This window comes from Anabrus simplex, chromosome 6 (genome assembly GCF_040414725.1).
Source record: "Anabrus simplex isolate iqAnaSimp1 chromosome 6, ASM4041472v1, whole genome shotgun sequence".
Taxonomy (NCBI): domain Eukaryota; kingdom Metazoa; phylum Arthropoda; class Insecta; order Orthoptera; family Tettigoniidae; genus Anabrus; species Anabrus simplex.
In genome coordinates this window covers 23,852,993-23,871,808 of record NC_090270.1, presented here as the reverse complement: position 1 = coordinate 23,871,808, position 18,816 = coordinate 23,852,993, and the positions used below count along the sequence as shown (strand labels likewise).

The 18,816-nt window shown below is 38.3% G+C and overlaps 1 protein-coding gene across 2 annotated transcripts in view; it reads right to left on the bottom strand.

Annotated features, from left to right (window-relative positions):
* Nucleotides 1-1,633: 1,633 nt before the first annotated feature.
* Nucleotides 1,634-18,816, bottom strand: part of LOC136875423 (5-oxoprolinase) — a 352,212-nt gene continuing 335,029 nt past the window's right edge. For both annotated transcript variants that reach the window (XM_067148979.2, XM_067148980.2), the window contains exon 20: nucleotides 1,634-1,947. In XM_067148979.2, coding sequence (XP_067005080.2) covers nucleotides 1,798-1,947 — 150 coding nt within the window. In that variant the 3' untranslated portion in view covers nucleotides 1,634-1,797. The remainder of the gene's footprint in view (nucleotides 1,948-18,816) is intronic.

Sequence of the window (18,816 nt, the reverse complement as noted above, 5' to 3'; positions counted from 1 at the left end):
GAAGAGGTGGCGATCCATTCGAGATACCTGGAAGAGGCAGAACAAGGAGGAGAAGCTTGGAACGGGATCAGGGGCACAGGCAAAGCGGAAGTGGCCTTTGGCTCCATTTCTCGATTTTTTTAAATTTGTGGAGTCGGAAAGGACGACTGTTGGAAGCATTGAGGCTGCAGATTCCCAAGATATGGAAGAAATGGCAAGGCCATTCCAAGATGATGTGCAATCTGCACCAAACGAAGATCCGTCTCTTGAAACACCGAGCAGCGGCAAAAACAAAAGAAAACGGCCAAGAACTGAGAGTAGTTTTGAGAACTTTTTCGACCAATCGCGTAAAGAAAGGCTGCAGTTACTGGAGTCTATTAACAATGTGCAAAAGGATGACGAAATAGACCTCTTTTATAAAAGTTTGGCTTTGTCAGTAAAAGAACTGCCAGACTATTTACAGTCTGAAGCCAAGTTGCGCCATCTTCAAGTAGTGATGGAGCTGGAGACTAAAGCTAGGGCACCTACCAATAATGGTGTTATTGTATTCCCTTCAACGAGTCAATAATATTTTTGTTCAGTTTTAATATGCTAATTTCATTATTTACCATATCATTCCAACTCCTGTCAAAGCAATGAAATATAAATCTAAAATAAGTCATCACCAGACATAATTAATTCACAAATTATTGTCATATAACTGTATAAATTAACCACTCATTGAGATATAAAGTCGATTTTATTTTTTATGAACATGTCTAATATTGAATATTCTATTAATAAAAGCAGATAATATTGGAGTAATTGCGTGTGGTGGTGACTTTTGAAATAATGTATTCTCTTATTAAAATTTCTTACCTCAGGGTCAGCAAGTTCCTCTTCTCGTGAAATTACTCTTCTCACTCTTCTAGACGGAAGTTTCTGTATGTCACTTTTAATTGCAGACAATACAAATTGAAACTGATATCTCGTTAATCGAAAAAAATTATGAAACTTTATTTCATCGTCCAGCAGGTGCTTGGAAATTAAATTGGAATGATATCCTTCCTCGTTTCTCCTTAAATACATAGTATCTACCTTCTTCCTTCTTTTTCTTTCTGTTTCCATCATGATACTGTCTTCCATTTCATGTTGTTTTAAAATGTACAGCCAAGCTTGTGTCACAACACTCGCCATTGCACGAGTAGACTGGCCCTTCTGAGGCGCGCGCACCAACTGCACGATGGAAACTGCCAAGGCCATGCGTCCAACGCATGCGCCCCCTGCATGCAGCAATCGCAAGCGATGGCTGCACATAGGAAACCGCACCTTTAACCCAGGCCGTCCTCGCCTCACGTACTTTGCTGCTGCTGCCTGAAGAGTTAGTGAAAACCTAAAAACATTAACTTTTTATAAACTTAATTTTAAATTGAAGGTCAGGCCAAAATGGTATGGGCATAATTTGCTTAAAATGGTCTACTCTACCGCCAGTTTGACGAACTTCCTTTATTTCAATTACACTCTTAATAAGAACCAAGACTTGTCAGTGATTATAAGTATATGGTATTAACGAATGAGCTCTCCTGATTCAAAAAAGTGAGGAGTAGTTGTAGGATGAATAACTTCAGACAATGGGGAGCAACAGATGAGGGAAGTGTTCTGAAATTATAAACTATTAACAATGGAATCGTTTTAATAACATTGAGAATTGTAGTAATTGCGACTTCACAATTCACCACTAATTCTAATATACCTCATCTTCACCATATAATTACAGACATATTCCAATAACAGCAATAAACTATGATTTGTCAACATCAACAAAATAGGAAGGTTTTATCAGACGGATTCTTGCGCTCTTCGGTACTCAAAGACACTGCCTCTCTCGACGAACCGGGCAGAGGAATCCTTACGCTCTTTCGTGTCTTGATCGCGTTGCTCAGGATCACCGTAGCCTCCTCCCCCGGGCGTCAGCAACTGGAACACGTCCTGGAACAACACAGCACAGTGAGACGTCGACAAGGAAACAACAATAATAATAAATGATGGCTTGCATACACAAGCGATGTCTTACATGAAATTTGAAGCAGAAATATTACACTACAATCATGCATCTGTAAGCCCTGCCACTAAACAGAAAAGGCTTGATTGAAAAACTGGAAGTCAGAGAGAGAATTGTCAGGAAGATCCTAGGTCAGGTACTGGAAGATGTGGAATACCGTAGGCATCACAATTCAGAACTGTACTCCCTGACAGTGTGTGCCAGGAAATGGAACGTACTTTTCCATTACAGTCGTCCGGAAAGACTGTCTCCCAGCAGACTGGCCAGCAGCCTATTCACCTTCTGGCGAAACAAGAAAGTTTCTACCGCCTGGATTGCAAAGACTGAGAAGGACATACAAAAACTTGGGTTGACAGACAGAAACTTAAGAAAGTCCGTGGTTTTCAGGAAAAACACTGAAGAAAGAAAGGAATTACACCGGAAGAAGAAGTGTAGCGTCCAGATGTTTACTCAGTTATAGGTTATAATGTAAACTAGGTTATTATGTGTCTACTGGTCCGCTCTTCTTACAGTCTCCCATTTCTGCAATAAAATCTTTTACAAAATTTTATTGTGACATTTGGTGTAACGACCACGGGCCCCGAGATGAGTCCGGCATTGGTGCCACTTACTTGTGTCAGGCACCGCCTGTAATTCCTACCGTGCGACCTCCCTCTCGAGTGTCCAATGGGCATAATCTATACATTGTCCGACTCGTTGGCTGAACGGTCAGCGTACTGGCCTTCGGTTCAGAGGGTCCCGGGTTCGATTCCCGGCCGGGTCGGGGATTTTAACCTTAATTGGTTAATTCCAATGGCACGGGGGCTGTGTGTATGTGTTGTCTTCATCATCATTTCATCCTCATCACGACGCGCAGGTCACCCACGGGTGTCAAATAGAAAGACCTGCACCTGGCGAGCCGAACCCGTCCTGGGATATCCCGGCACTAAAAGCCATACACATTTCATTTCATCCATACATTTATGCATCTGATGAGAAGGTGCTAAATACCGTCTACAAGAGCGTGTCAAAACATATATATTGGCGGGCCACCTTCATATAACACTTTAATCCTGGCTCATAAGTCCGTACGTAGAACGGGTACCTTGATAATAGTTAAAATTAACCTGATAAAATATTAAAAGCAAGTAACATTACAATACGATGCACTCTGTTTTGAACGACCGTAGATCAGTAGTATGAGGAACTGTGACTCCGAGATATAGCAGTGTCTCAACAAGCTTAATATTACATAAAACAGTGATATCAGCTGGGGCATAATATCCGACAATCTAGGAAGTAGTTCCGTGAGCAGAAATCCAAGACATGCAGTTCCCTACCTCAGAAGGGCAAAGGGATTATCCGTACAAAACAAAAAAGTACTACAGCCAATTTCTGAGTAAATAGACCGGAGTGTTTGACAAGAGTGAATGGAGGGAGGCAATTATAATATCGGGAAACATGGGCGCTGCAAGAGCCATTCCGGGCGAATGTCGTATGCACTGCAGACATTGTCTCAGTGAGAAAGAAACCCTTGGTCACGTCTTGGAATTTTGTTGTTTTGTTTTTGTTCATCGAGCTGACGTTCCTGCGTGCCTGTGAGAATGGGGTCCTACTTAAAACTGAAGACGACACAAACAGCCAGTCCCATATCCAGAGGAAATAACCTATAAAAGTTAAAATCCCCGCACCACCGGGAATCGAACCCGAGACCCCATGAACCAAAGGCCAGTTAGCCATGGACGCTCACATGGTGAAATCATCCGCAATTCCAGACACCACCAAAAACGTTTCCTGGTACCCGAAGCTCTGCGCAAGAAGAAATATTCCGTTTTTGAGGAAATTCATGGAATGCCTTCCGAAACAACCGAGGAAGGATAATCGACCCGACGATGAGAATAGAGACCCACGTGGAACAACCAGCTGAGGTCCACAAAGAGAACTGTAGCATACCATACCATAAAGTACAATAAATAATAGTAATGATACTGGCTTTACATCCCACTAACTACTTTTACGGTTTCCGGAGACGCCGAGGTGCCCAAAATGTAGTCCCGCAGGAGTTCTTCTACGTGCCAGTAAATCTACCGACACGAGGCTGACGTATTTGAGCACCTTCGAATACCACCGGATTGAGGCAGGATCGAACTTGCCAAGCTGGGGTCAGAAAGCTAGCGCTTCAACCGTCTGAGCCACTAAGCCCGGCACCATAAAGTACCGGTTGGCTGATATTTCAGTCATTAGTCTCATGGTCGGAGCTAGAACTATCATTTCTAACCTTTCCATCCAGTTCTGCAGATAGTTCGGCCTGGGATCACTTACATTTAACACATCAGCATTTACGTAAAACTCTTTTATTAAGAATCTTTCAAGGGCAAGTTTCTGTTTTATATGGAACACAATAAATCAGTCAGTCAGAAGGCAATGCTGTTAAGACGTTCGTAGTTGCTCCATGGTGTTCATCGCCATACTACGGAACCACTTACACGGTTCAGTCCCTCGATCGTGAGCTTGGCCTGCTAGAAAAATTTGAATTTAGCTACGTAATTCAATAAATTTTTAATGCTGCATTTCCTATGCTATTGTATTGATAGGATGTTACTGCAGTAATAATAATAATAATAATAATAATAATAATAATAATAATAATAATAATAATAATAATAATAATAATAATTGTACCGGGCGGTACACCTCCGCTCCGCTAATTCAAACTTTGCGCCAGTTGAAACTCCTCTACTGGAGGAAGCCTGAACTCTAACCTCTAACAACCATGTTAATTCTAAAATTTATCAGAAGATGTCATTACTATAAATTTTGAAGTGTTCTGAACTGTGTCTTTTTCGATTTATATTTGTTTTCTCTGTAGCAAGAAGTGTGAACATTATCTTCTAGATGGCACCACTTAAGAACTACAATTGTGCACCCTAGTGCAAAGTGAAGGAACTTTTCTTTGAAGAAATTTTGTAGTCATAAGTTTGCTCTTTGTTAAATTTATTTCTGTCATTGTTTGAGTTGGCAATGTTAATCCGTTCGTTCCGCCAGTTTTGAAATTAGCCAATCCCGAATTTCTTAAATTAATTTTCGACCAATCGGGGCTTTCTTCCCCAACCTACTCTGTAACTGTGTTCGGTAACCAATAAAAGCTCGTGGGCGGGTGTTATCATTCATGAAAGGTCTCGAATGTTCCACGAGAGTATATAAACTGCTGAGTTTTGGGTCTCCGGGCCACTTCAGTAACATCTATCATTGTGTAAATTATGTAGCAGGGGGCGGGAAGCGCCTCTTTCTTCGGGCAGCGGTTCATCAATAAGGTAATGGCCTTTTAATAACTTCTTTTCTTGCTAGCTCAGCAGTTTAACTCTCGGGGCAGGTTCGATACCTTTTACCATGTAAATTTCCTCTAAAATGTAAAAGACACTTGGTATAGATTTTAAACTACATATTGGGATAGAGAGTGCTTAACCCTCTCGAGCTCCCACTCCTATTGCTTTGAGGTGAACTTATTTTCACAACCGTTTCTTCCCTTCCTAATGTAATATAAATCATTTTCTTATATAAGTCACCTCTTTAGTATGGCATTAGCCCTTGCATAAGCGGCCTAGTGCCAAATAGGTTTCTTTATTAGGAGTGCAGTTTCGCCTCCTCTCAAGTTGGTATTTTGGAGGCCATGTAATTAACCTGCTTCTTTACTGAATAGGCCTCAGTAGGTTGGGTATTTTTACCCCTGTTTTCATGTGCTTGGAGGTCAGCTTGAAAGTCGAGTTTGGTGTGGCCTTTGATAGGCTTGAACTTTAAGAGCGGGTTGCTCTTTCTTAAAATTTTGGTTTCTGTGTGCCTCGAGGAGGCTTTACTGAGTAATTGGGAGCAAGTGCTCCTGGGCATGATTGGGGTTTTCTGCCCCTTTGTCAAACCTGGTATTTGGCTAAAGTTGGGCTAATTGCTCAAGAATTGTGTGTCTGGGTCTCGGAGCCCAAATTCTGTAACAACTGTAATTGTACATTCTCGATTTGTTGCTAGGCTACTGAGTACCTGTTATATTTGTTATTTCTTGATTTTGAAAAGAAAATATAACCTTGTTAAATTTTAAATTAACTTTAATTTCGTATATTGAGACCTATTCATCCCAGCACCTTCTTTCACCTCTGCTGATCCACCAAACCACGGTAATAATAATAATAATAATAATAATAATAATAATAATAATAATAATAATAACCCACGGCACTCAACGCCCTTGAAAGGGCCTTGGCCTGCCCAGCGACCGCTGCTTAGCTTGAAGGCCTGCAGATTACGAGGGGCCGTGTGGTCAGCTCGACGCATCCTCTCGGTCGTTATTCTGGGCTTTCGAGACCGGACCCGCCATCTCACCGTCAGATAGCTCCTCAATTCTAATCACGTAGGCTGAGTGGACCTCGAACCAGCCCTTAGGTCGAGAAAAAATTCCCTGACCTGGCCGGGAATCGAAACCGGGGCCTCAGGGCAAGAGGCAGGCACGCTACCCCTACACCACGGGGCCGGCTTATAATAATAATAATAATAATAATAATAATAATAATAATAATAATAATAATAATAATAATAATAATAATAATAATAATAATAAATTTAAGACCCACTAACAACTTTTCACGATTTTCGGAGACACCGAGGTGCCGGAATTTAGTCCCGTGAGAGTTCTTTTACGTGCCAGTAAATCTACCTGCCAAGTTGGGGTCAGAGGGCCAGCGCCTCAACCGTCTGAGCGACTCAGCCCGGCTTACTCTAATATTTGACCATTCCATTTTTAATTATCCACGTGAAGACATAAGACTTCTATAGAAAAATATGATTTATCAAACCATCACTGAATGATTGAATCAATCAATCAATCACTACTGATGTGCATTTAAGGTGGTCGCCTCGATGGCAGATGCTCTATCTGTTGTTTATCACACATTTCCTTAACTCCTCTTCCTATCGCAATTTGTCCTCTTGAATTGCGACTTTATCTTCATACTGTGATCTCTCGCACATTTAAAAACACAACTGAGACTTATTCGTCTACTGATGATGATGATGATGATGATGATGCTTGTTGTTTAAAGGGGCCTAACATCTAAAGTCATCGGCCCTATTCGTCTACTAATGTCATTCCACGCCATCTCTCCGCTGACAGCTGGGAGCATACCACTTAGTCGAGTAGGTCGTTTCCTTTTTTCCCCAAGTCTTCCCAGCCTAAAGTTCGCAACTTCCCGTATGTGTGGGCTGCCAACATGGACTAAGTGTATAATAGGCAAATGGCTGATTGAAGACGGTAAAAAGCAAAGATCTGGATTATGAATGACGTTCACAGGTTGTAGATGCGGGATCTCAGCATTCCCACTGAACCGCGTATTATAGATACGACAAGGTCCGAAATCCTGTCCTTTGGTAAACTGAACCGTTTCTAAAACATGATGAAGAAAACTGGCGCAGTAAAATGAGCTCCAAGTATTAGCTGTCCACGGGCAACCTCAGTAGTTGAGGGAGTCTGGTACGGTATTAAAGTAAACGATGAGCGCATTCAAAATTCAATGAGCCGCAATTGAACCCACCAACTTAGACTCAGAAGAGCAGCGCTGTACCGTCTGAGCCACTCAGGCCGGTAAGAAGTTCTGAATGTACCTCGTTCGAGATCATCAAACTAACCCTGTATTGTAGACGGAACAAACGTTGAATCCCGACTCTGCCGAAAAACAGATTTTCCATACCGATTACCTTTCCAGGGCGGTTTTCACACTGCAGACGGAGCGAAACGTATCCGAACATGGCGAGACCGAGCGATATTCACACAAGCCGCGCCGATCAGTCGGTCAAAACCGTTCATGTCCAAGAACTGGGGCATCGGTATGTCTCTTCCTAGATAGTCTACGGCGGGAAATTGGTGGAAAAAAAGAGACGTTATTGGGTCAAGACTTGAAAATTCATCATGAGAAGTAAGGAGAATTTCATACGTTATATGAGGGTATTCGGAATGACGAAGAAATGTTATGGAGATACTTCCGTATGAGTACCAAGACGTTCGACTACATACTACTGCAGGCTATATGTGCTATCATAACCAAACAAACATGGCCTCTTGAAATGTAGCATGGTACTGCAGTATTACAGCAACACGTGTGATGACTTGCAGCTCAATACCCTCGCGCACGGAAGGGGAATCAACCTCCGAAAACGCAATCAATCAAAACAAACAAGTATGTTTCAAATCGCTCGGCTCGGCCACGCTCTAATCAGTCCGGACACGCTTGGCTTTCACTTCGAAAAGCCGCGCGCTGTTACATGTGTTTGTTTCAGTGGCGGAATCGGCTCAGCTCGACTCGGCTCGGACACGCTCCGCTTCGCCTGCAGTGTGAAACCTATCTAAGGCGAGTATTGAATCGACATGTTGTTTAATTGAAGTGTTTACATTAATGATCACAATTTTTTTTCCTCCGCATTTACAACGAAAATCTCAAATTCATGGTTTGAACAGATTCAGCATCTTAATTTAAAGTCTGGTCTAGAAATACTGTATCATGACAAACTGTGGACAGGAAGGGCCTTAGTATGATTTTAAGACTGCGGTAATTCAAAAGTGTAGATTATTTCATTGCTGATATTCGCATAAACGTTTTAAAATGTTTGATTCATTTTTATAGTTATACAAGTAGTAAGTGGGTACGTTCACCGTATTTTCCATTTTCCGAAATTCCACTCCCGGTAGCCTCCAAAAAATTACCTCTTTTCCCCCAAAATTACCCATTTTTGGTAAAACTGTCAGAAGTGAATGTTATAGAAAAGTGGAAAATACGCCAAACGTACACATTTACAACAAAATAGGACTAAACGGCCCAGAAATCTATTTAAGAGGAAGATTAGTCGCTATCACTATCGCTATCGCTGTAAAAATTCAACATGAATGAAATCAATTTTATGTACTTGCTTTTCGTCTCCTAGATCGTGTAAACCTTGATAAACAAACATGAACTTTTGTGAATTACTTAATTGTAGAAAATATCTTTTAGTTAATTCTTGACAGAAACGATCCGGCAAAATACCTGAAATTCTCCTTCCTTTACTTGTAATTTAACAATTATGCGTTTTCCAAATTTAGTTTGAATTTCTTTAAATTATGTTATAGGAAATGTATCATTGACTTTTAAGTTCTTAGTTTAATTGTTGCTATGTTTTGACACTGACCTACTTGTTTATTTTCATATAGGTAAAATTTGCACCTTACTTTACTTTCAAATATCCCAATTCCAACTACCTCTATTTTTCCAGGTTACTTAAAAAGTTCTACCAAATACAAGTTAATAAAAATATCTAAAAATATTCCAACTACTTTTTTCTCCGTAAAAATTGAATTTGAAAACAGAAATTCTACTGCAACAAATAAATACTCTATTGCAGAGTTATTAGGCAATAAACAAAACCAACCAACGAAAGATTTGGATTATGTTTACTAACAGAAAATTTAAATAACTCGAATCTTATAACAAATATTGGCGATATTGATTACACAAATGGAGACCAAAAATGACAAGAATTTAAACCAATTACAGAACCTTTTTGCGGTAATATTTTGGGTGATAAAATTACAGATTCTACAGATTGCGAAGGAAACAACCAAGGAAAATTTAAAAGCGGAAAATTTCTCGTAAAAAAATAGTCGTGCGGTTTCTTTAATAGTTATCTAAGAAGTAAGTTCTCTGAATTTAATTTAGCAAGACATGGAGTTAAAGCAAAAATACCGTACTTATTAAATTCTAATACACAAGCAATTAAAGGTGCTAAACAGATATTATAAATAAAAAATACTCGAATCCAGTTATTATTCCATATAAAACAGAATTAGCACATGCAAAAATAAATACACTTTTAACAGAATTGCCAAATAAAGAAGTTAAAAAATAACATTATTATCTACTGGATTTAGATATAACACAAAATTTCGCAGGTATTTTTTACAAAAAATGTGCAAATATTTAACAAATAATTTTAATTCTCAGATGCAAGGAAAATATAAAGAAAAATATAATAATAACAATTCTGTTGGAATAGACTGCTTAACTTGGACAAATTCTAATTCTAGAGTTAAAATCTACAATTAGTTTATTTGCCAGTTAACAATCCCAAGAGTTAATAAACAACTAGGAAACCATATACTAGTTTCTTAAATTGTCCAGATAAAAGATTAAAAGAAACATTCTACATTCTTCTACATTAGCTAAAGTGACGAATTAGAATATTGGAAGCAACATTATATAATTTATACTTTTAAAAAATTCCAACAAATAAAATAATTTAATCCAATACAAGACTGTTTAGAATTATTAGAGAACTCGAAAGAATATTTCCAAAACTCACCATCTTATTATGTTCCACTCGCTAAAATGTGGGACAAATTAACGAATATTCTACAAAACCGTTGTTGTCTTGTTTTTAAAGATCTATTACAATATGTCTATTGGGGTAAAAAGATACGAAAAAGTTAACGGGGATACAAGTTCGTGTACCAGAGAACCAAGAAGAAAGAAATAAACTTATTAAATATGTACTATCTGATTTTAGTTTTAATTATTTACCCGTTAACTATATAGCAGCTCCAGAAGATCCAGACAACTATAATACTATATCTATAGTCCAAAAATGTTATACTAAAGCTGGAGAAACATACTTTACGAAAACTAATACTCTATATTCCACTATAGCGAAATAAATAGATATAGAAGAATTACGAATAACTCGTAGTAAAATTGTTATTCTATTTGTGTCTACAAAAAGAATAAATGCCCATAGCAAACGCTATCCATATTGTAACCGTACAACAGGGTTACAGACTCCATTCTGTATTTATTATTATTATTATTATTATTATTATTATTATTATTATTATTATTATCATCATTATTATTATTATTATTATTATTATTATTATTATTATTATTATTATTATTATTATTATTATTATTATCATTATTAACCCGATTCATTAGATTTATATATTCTGTTTCTCATCATTTAGACTGTAATAATTAGGTATCACGTATATTATTGTATTTCATCATAGGTTAAGTGAATATGTTTGTAATTATTCTGTATTGTAGTAAGTGAGATTTGTTGGTTTCATATTGTCATGCTGTGGCTTGTAACTTTGGCTAGATGAGCTGGCATAGTATTTTGCAATCGAGGCTATGTTTAACTGTGCAAGGAGATTTCCCGGTGACGCATTCGGTATAGTCATTCTCGGACCGCTTGGGTACGCTTAGACGACACATGACTGATGACATCAGTGCGTGGACACGTGATTGCGACCAAGTGTCAGTATTCGCCAGCTACTGTATGTGGAAGTGGAAGGGATGAACAGTGAGTGGGGAGATGAGTCGTCATCGCGAGGTGATATAAGTCGAGGCAACGGTAGTGAGAGATTCAGATGATATCAATCAGTTGATAGTACTCAGTTCATATGTACTCAGTTCATAAGCAGTTCATATCGTGCAGATCATATGTAACAGTCAGATGGATCAAATGGAAGAAGTGGTCTTAGTGTGATGGTCAGAGCTAAGAGTTGTGTTTGAAGAGGTAATCATCGAGGAAGTCTACAAGTGGTGCTTGTATCTGAGCAGAGACGGGTACTATGCTGATAAAGAAACATCATCTTCTTGTGAGGATGGACTTCACAAGATGTTTCAACAATATTTTCCAATTATTTAAAATATATTGAGTGGACGTAATTACATTGGAGCTCCCTACACGCGTACATGGTATGTAGGCCAACTCCTTGTTATATAAGAAGATTACAACAGACGGCTCCCGACTTCAGCTCACAGGTTTTCCCAAGAATTTCAAGTTCAACAGCGGTGTATGCAGACAACAGGTAATTAAAGCATCAGACATGTTATGCATTCATAACATGAAGAAGAGTGTAATCAGCGGCGATATCACATCTCACTTCAAGTTCATGCCAATAGCTTTTTTTGTTTAGATTAAATTTTCCTTTTCTTTGTACCGCAAATCTCACGATATATTTCTTTTGTTAAATTAAAAGACGTAAATGATTGTTCATTGTGACGTAAATTTAGTCATAAACTCAGTTTTATTTTTAATTATAATAAGTGATTCCAGTTCCATGTACAATCCTCAATTGTGGAAATGCAACAGTAATTTAATATTGTCCTGATCCATATCCCTGTATATTGCCAGATATGTGAGTTTATCACCTCACGCCTTGAGATAATTGATATAAGAGGTATGCTCTACCGAATTTTGTTGTTTTTCTTAAAAAAGCAACTGGCGCTCAAACAAATGTTATTTATATTGTGTGGAAGAGATGAAAGTATAAGAGTAGTGGTAGGAGTAGCCACAGAGTGTCGCCAGCAACGTGGGACTCGAAAGGTTCAGAAAAAGTGTTTCTGAATGGCAATATACATGGATCAGTTCTTTTAATGAGTACGCACATGTTAAATTCACCGAGTAACGTTAGGAAGGTCATTTTGTTGAAGTTTGTATTTAAGGGGTAATGTCAGAGGAATTGCAAGGGGAAATAGCTTTGAGATCGCGAAAAATTAGTAGGAAACCGAAGATGGACAAGGATAGCAATATGCAGTCAGGTGATGAGGCTGAGGTTATTGTGTCCAAGGAAATCCAAGGTGGTAACATAAATAGGAAGTTGGTGACTAAGGTGGGACCTGCTGAAAGTCAGAAAATAGTAGAAACTGAGGAAAACGCTGTCACGCAAGATCAAAGTAAAGGGGTGATTGACCTGGGTTTATTTAATTTGCTGATGTCCAAAATGACTGAGCAGAATAATGCTATGAGTGAGAAAATTGAAACGGTTATTAGTGAGCAAATTGAATCTCAGAATAATATTATGAGTGAGAAAATTGAAACGGTCATTAGTGAGAAAATTGAATCTCAGAATAATATTATGAGTGAGAAAATTGAAGCGGTCATTAGTGAAAAAATTGAAGCTCAGAGTAATGCCATAAATAGTATTAATAAGAAGATTGATGATGTTAGTAATAAGATAGATCATAAGGTGTTAGAAATAAGTAAGCAAATTAATAATTTAGAAAGTAAGGTAAATAGGGAGTGTAGTGATATCAGAGCTGAGATGGAATTGGGTCGGAGCAATCTCCATGCGGAAATAGAACAAATTAGTGAGACATGCATCAAACAGATTGATGAATTAGGCGCCAAGATCGAGTCTAATAAAGGAGAAATCAATGAGTTAGTAGAAGAAAGGTTTGAAAAGATAACCAATACAGTGGGGCAAGAAACTAGGAAATGTATTAGTAGGGTAGAACAGGTGGAAAGAAAACTTGGAGAAGTAGGTGATCTAGGGAGTGAGCAGAAATCATTATCACAGAAGGTGAGAGAATCGAAAAAAAAGTTGGAGGAATTAAGAAAAATTCAAGAAAAGACTGAGGAAACAGTGGAAGAAAAATTTCTGAGTTGCCAGAGAGTACTCCAGCAAGAAGTGCGTGATAGTAAGAATGTACGTGAGATAATTGTAAATAATGGTTTAATCACTAGAGATCATGGTTTACCTAAGTTTTCTGGGAAAGAATTCAACCCGATGGAATTTATGAGAGTAGTAGAGAAGAAATTTGCTGTTCAATTAAGAGACAATATTATTAGCTGGGAAACTGTATTGGAGATCTTATCTAATGCTTTCGTAGGAGAGACTAAGTCTTGGTTTCAAGTATATAAAAGCTCGATGTCTAGTCTAACTGAATTTAAGGAGAAATTCATGGCTAAATTTTGGAGTGAAGGTGTTCAGAGTAGAGAGAGAGAGAGAGTAATGTTTGGCAGGTATAATTCTAACGAGGGTGTTAGAATGACTGAATACTTTTTGGCTCATGTTTTGGTGTGGAGAAATTTAGAATGTATTGGACCTGAGGCTGATATAGTTAGACTTATGGCTAAGCACTATCCCGACAGAATAAGAGAAGCTGTTTGTATGCAAAGAGTGGAGACTATTAAGGAAATGGAGATTTTGTTGGAAAGTTTTGATGCTTTAGGTAGTAGCTTGAATAATAGTAGGACACTAAATAGGAATGTAGAAGGAAGGGGTAACCAATCTAATAATCAGGACAGGACTATGAATAATCGTAACTACAGAAGAGAATATCAGGAGAGACCTAATAATAATTTCCACAGGGAGAGAAATTATCAGAATAGTTCGGAAAATTTCAGGACTGGGAGGCGTGATTATGGTAATCAACCAGAAGCTGGGAGGCGGGAGAATACAGGCCATAATAATAATAATAATGACGCTAGAGGAAATAGGCAACAGGGGAGGCCGACTGAGGTGTGTAACCAACAAGTCGTAACCGAACCAAGTACTTTAAACGCACAACGGACTGTATAAACAGGTCACTGAGACAGTCCGTAAATGGTGAGTTCACGTATAAGGTAGATAAGCATGTTAATGTCGACCAGCCTATAGTTGTAAGTGAACATGATTGTGACCTAAGTAGCAATAATTCAAATGTTTTAAGTGACGACTTAATCGTAGACAATAAATTTTATAAGTGTAATTTAAATTTAGATATAAGGCAAGATTTGTTAAGTGATCTTATATTATGTAATGAGGATAATTTAAGTAGTGTTACTGTTACACCGACGATTGAACTGCTGATATGGGGCAGAAAAGTTAAGATTTTGTTGGACTCTGGTAGTGAGAAGTCATGTGTAAATTCCAAGCTGTATGAGGAAGTTTTAAGAGAGAAGTATGAGGTAGCGGAAATTCCAGTGAGGAATACGTTCATCGTAACAGCTGTTGGAAACAAGTCTCAAAGAGTGAATAAACAAATAGCTGTCCCCATTAGCATAAGTGGAGAATGTATTTTCCAACCATGCTTAGTAGTGCCTAATTTAGTTTATGCCGTTATTTTAGGTACCGACTGGTTAACGTGTCACAAGGCTAAATTAAATTTTGATCTGTGTAATGTCAATCTTATTTGGGGAAAGAGTAGCAGGGAAGTCAGTTTACCATATGATGTTTTGTCAGAAATTAGTGCGAATAAAGTGTGTTCTAGTACGGAAGGATCTTGTGAAATTCCTAATATTAGGAAAAATATTGATGTCTGCCATGTGTCCATACAGAGAGATTCTAGAGATGAATTGTATGAGACAGTGGAGAAATGTAATTTAGCGGAAAGTCAGAAGGACGAATTGTGTGAATTATTGATATCACATAGTGATGTTTTTAGCGATCGGCCTGGTAGAACACATCTTTACGAACACAAATTTAATGTTATTGATAACTCAACTTTTGTAGGACCGAAATATCCCATTCCGTTAAAATACGCTAGCGCGGTTGAAGAGCAGATTGACATTATGCTAGATTATAATATAATTGAACCATCATGTAGTCCTAATTTAAATCCACTTGTTATTATACCTAAGAAGGATAACACGGTAAGACTGTGCATTGATGGCAGATTAATGAATATGAGGATAGAAGCCGATCAGCAAAGGGCGGAGACGGTAGAGGAACTTATTCAACGTTTTGAAGGTAGAAAATGGTTTTCTACTTTTGATTTGTCGTCATCTTTCTGGCAGATTCCACTTAGAGAAAGTGACCGTCCACTTACGGCCTTTGCATACAAGAATTGCTTGTATCAGTTCGCCAGGGTGCCCTTCGGGACCCGTACTTCTTCTGCAGCATTAGTTAGAGCCATGAATAAAGTATTAGGGAGAGATACGGATAGTTTTGTGACCATGTACATCGATGACATTGTTATAGCATCCCACACGTTTGACGAACACATGAAACACTTACAGATTGTTCTACAGAAAATCAGGGAAGGGGGATTTACATTAAAACTGAGTAAATCGACATTGTGTTCACAACAGATCACATTTTTGGGACACACTGTATCTGAACAGGGGGTAAAACCGGAACAGACGAGATTAGACAAGATAAACAACACTCCTACTCCACGTAATGTTAAGCAATTGAAATCTTTTCTGGGAATGTGTAATTACTTTCGACGTTTTGTGGGTAAATATTCTGCGCTGTTAGAGCCGTTTCGTGAGCTATTGAAAGGAGGTGCGAAGTGGAAGTGGAGGAAAGAACATGATGAGGCTTTCCAGAAGTTGAAGGATGGATTTAATGAAGTTGTTATGTTGAGATATCCTATGTCAGATCGTGAATTTATTCTCATGACTGATGGTTCAGAGAAGGGAGTTGCTGGATGTTTATGTCAGAGAGATGATAACGGCAATTTAGGCATAGTTTCCTTGGCAAGTCGTGGGCTCAGTATGGCAGAAAAGAGATATACGATCACTGAGATTGAATTTCTTGCAATCATGTATTCATTAAGTAAGTTTAGAATGTATGTTTTAGGTAATAAATTCGAGATATGGACTGACCATCAGGCTTTGGTATTCTTAAATACTTATAAACTAACTAGTAATCGTATGACTCGTTGGATTTTAGCCATAAGTGAGTATGATTTTAAGATACGTCATATTAAAGGGAAAGATAATGTTATGGCTGACTTTCTCAGCAGGTATCTCCCTAAGGAGGAAAATACTGTCTCTTTAGAGGTGAAAGAAGGTATTTTGATTTGTGTTGGCTCGATGACTGATAATACTGCAGAAAGAGATAGACTTCGTTATCTGTTGTCCGAGCAGGAAAGAGAAGAAGAGTTGGCGGGACTGTTGACCTCGCTTAGAGATAAGGAACCAGGTACTGTTCTAGTGAACGGTAAATTTACGTATAAGTTATGTAATGGTTTTCTCACTCGGAAATGTTATTCTGGGAAGTTCAATGTATGTGTACCTAAAGCCTTGCAAGAGGATATGATTTGGTTTTATCATAAGGAGCTGGGTCATTTTGGAGCAAATAAGGTCTTATATGCTATTCAGGGTAAATTTGTGTGGAGGAATATGGGAAGGCACGTGAGGAAAATACTCGCTACGTGTGATCTCTGCCAACGCTCTAAGCACCCGACTAGACTTCTAGAGGGGCCCAGGCAAGCTGTTATTGTTGACAGACCCGGGAAGCTTATTAGTGTTGATCTGTTTGGACCGTTAGTTAAATCCAGATATGGTTACCAATTTGTTTTTGTCTTGATTGATGCCTTCAGCAAATATGTCAAGATGTACCCATTGAGGAAAGCTACTGGGAGGGGTTGTCTCAAACAGGTCGTGGACAGATATATTCCTGAGTTCGGATGTCCCCTCAGAATATTATCTGATCATGGCAGCCAGTTTATTTCGAAGATCTGGAATACCAAACTAAATGAACTGGGGATGAAAACTATATTTTCATCGGTACGTTGCCCGCAAAGCAATATGGTTGAAAGAACGATGCGTGAAATAGGACGTATATTTAGGGCATATGTGCATGACAAACACAACTCGTGGTTTTCACAGTTGGGTAATGTCGAACGTTGGTGTAACATCACGTTGCACGAGTCCACTGGATTTACGCCCTATGAAATTCATCACGGCAGGAAGCCTACTGATGAAATTGCGAGTATGTTAGGTTTGGACTTGGGAGAGGAGAAAACTAAGGATTTTTATATCCAGCTGGCTAGGGAGAATTTAAAGAAAGCAGGAGATAAACGTATTCGCCAGCAGAAAAAGACTACATTGGATGAATTTGAACTTGGTGACAAGGTTTTACTCAGAGTGCCACTCCCGTCATCAGCAGAAGCTGGTCAATTTTCTAAGTTTTTCTTGTTATATCAGGGATACTTCACCGTAGTGAAACGGATTGGGAAATGTGCTTATTCATTAGAAGACAAGGAAGGAAATATCGTAGGCACATACAATATAAGAAATCTTAAGAAATATATCATGTGAGTTTGTTGATTAATTTTCATTATTATGTTAATTCACCATATTTTATGAAGCTGGCATTGCGAACAGGACTTCAGTGAAATTAGCGTGTGTTGTGATAATAAGTGAAGCACGGCAGTGCAATAAACTCCAGTGCTTGGAGACAGTGTATATAATGAAATGTCTTCGAGAATTACTATTGAACACTCAATGAACGTTTGAAACGACAGAAGTGAGAAAGAAATGTAATCTCTGTATGTAAATAATACTGTATAATCAAAGTGAAAATGATAATTGATAAATGTTTTATATGTGTAACAACGAACATTCAGATGGAAGATACTATGTACCAAATTTGTAAAGGGCATTTTTATACATGTATCTATGGTGTACTCGATTTTAGGTGCTTATGTAGATATTTCATGAATCAATCGATTCATTTAATCGATTATTTCATGAGGGAGGCGTTCTGTAACCGTACAACAGGGTTACAGACTCCATTCTGTATTTATTATTATTATTATTATTATTATTATTATCATTATTATTATTATTATTATTATTATTATCATTATTAACCCGATTCATTAGATTTATATATTCTGTTTCTCATCATTTAGACTGTAATAATTAGGTATCACGTATATTATTGTATTTCATCATAGGTTAAGTGAATATGTTTGTAATTATTCTGTATTGTAGTAAGTGAGATTTGTTGGTTTCATATTGTCATGCTGTGGCTTGTAACTTTGGCTAGATGAGCTGGCATAGTATTTTGCAATCGAGGCTATGTTTAACTGTGCAAGGAGATTTCCCGGTGACGCATTCGGTATAGTCATTCTCGGACCGCTTGGGTACGCTTAGACGACACATGACTGATGACATCAGTGCGTGGACACGTGATTGCGACCAAGTGTCAGTATTCGCCAGCTACTGTATGTGGAAGTGGAAGGGATGAACAGTGAGTGGGGAGATGAGTCGTCATCGCGAGGTGATATAAGTCGAGGCAACGG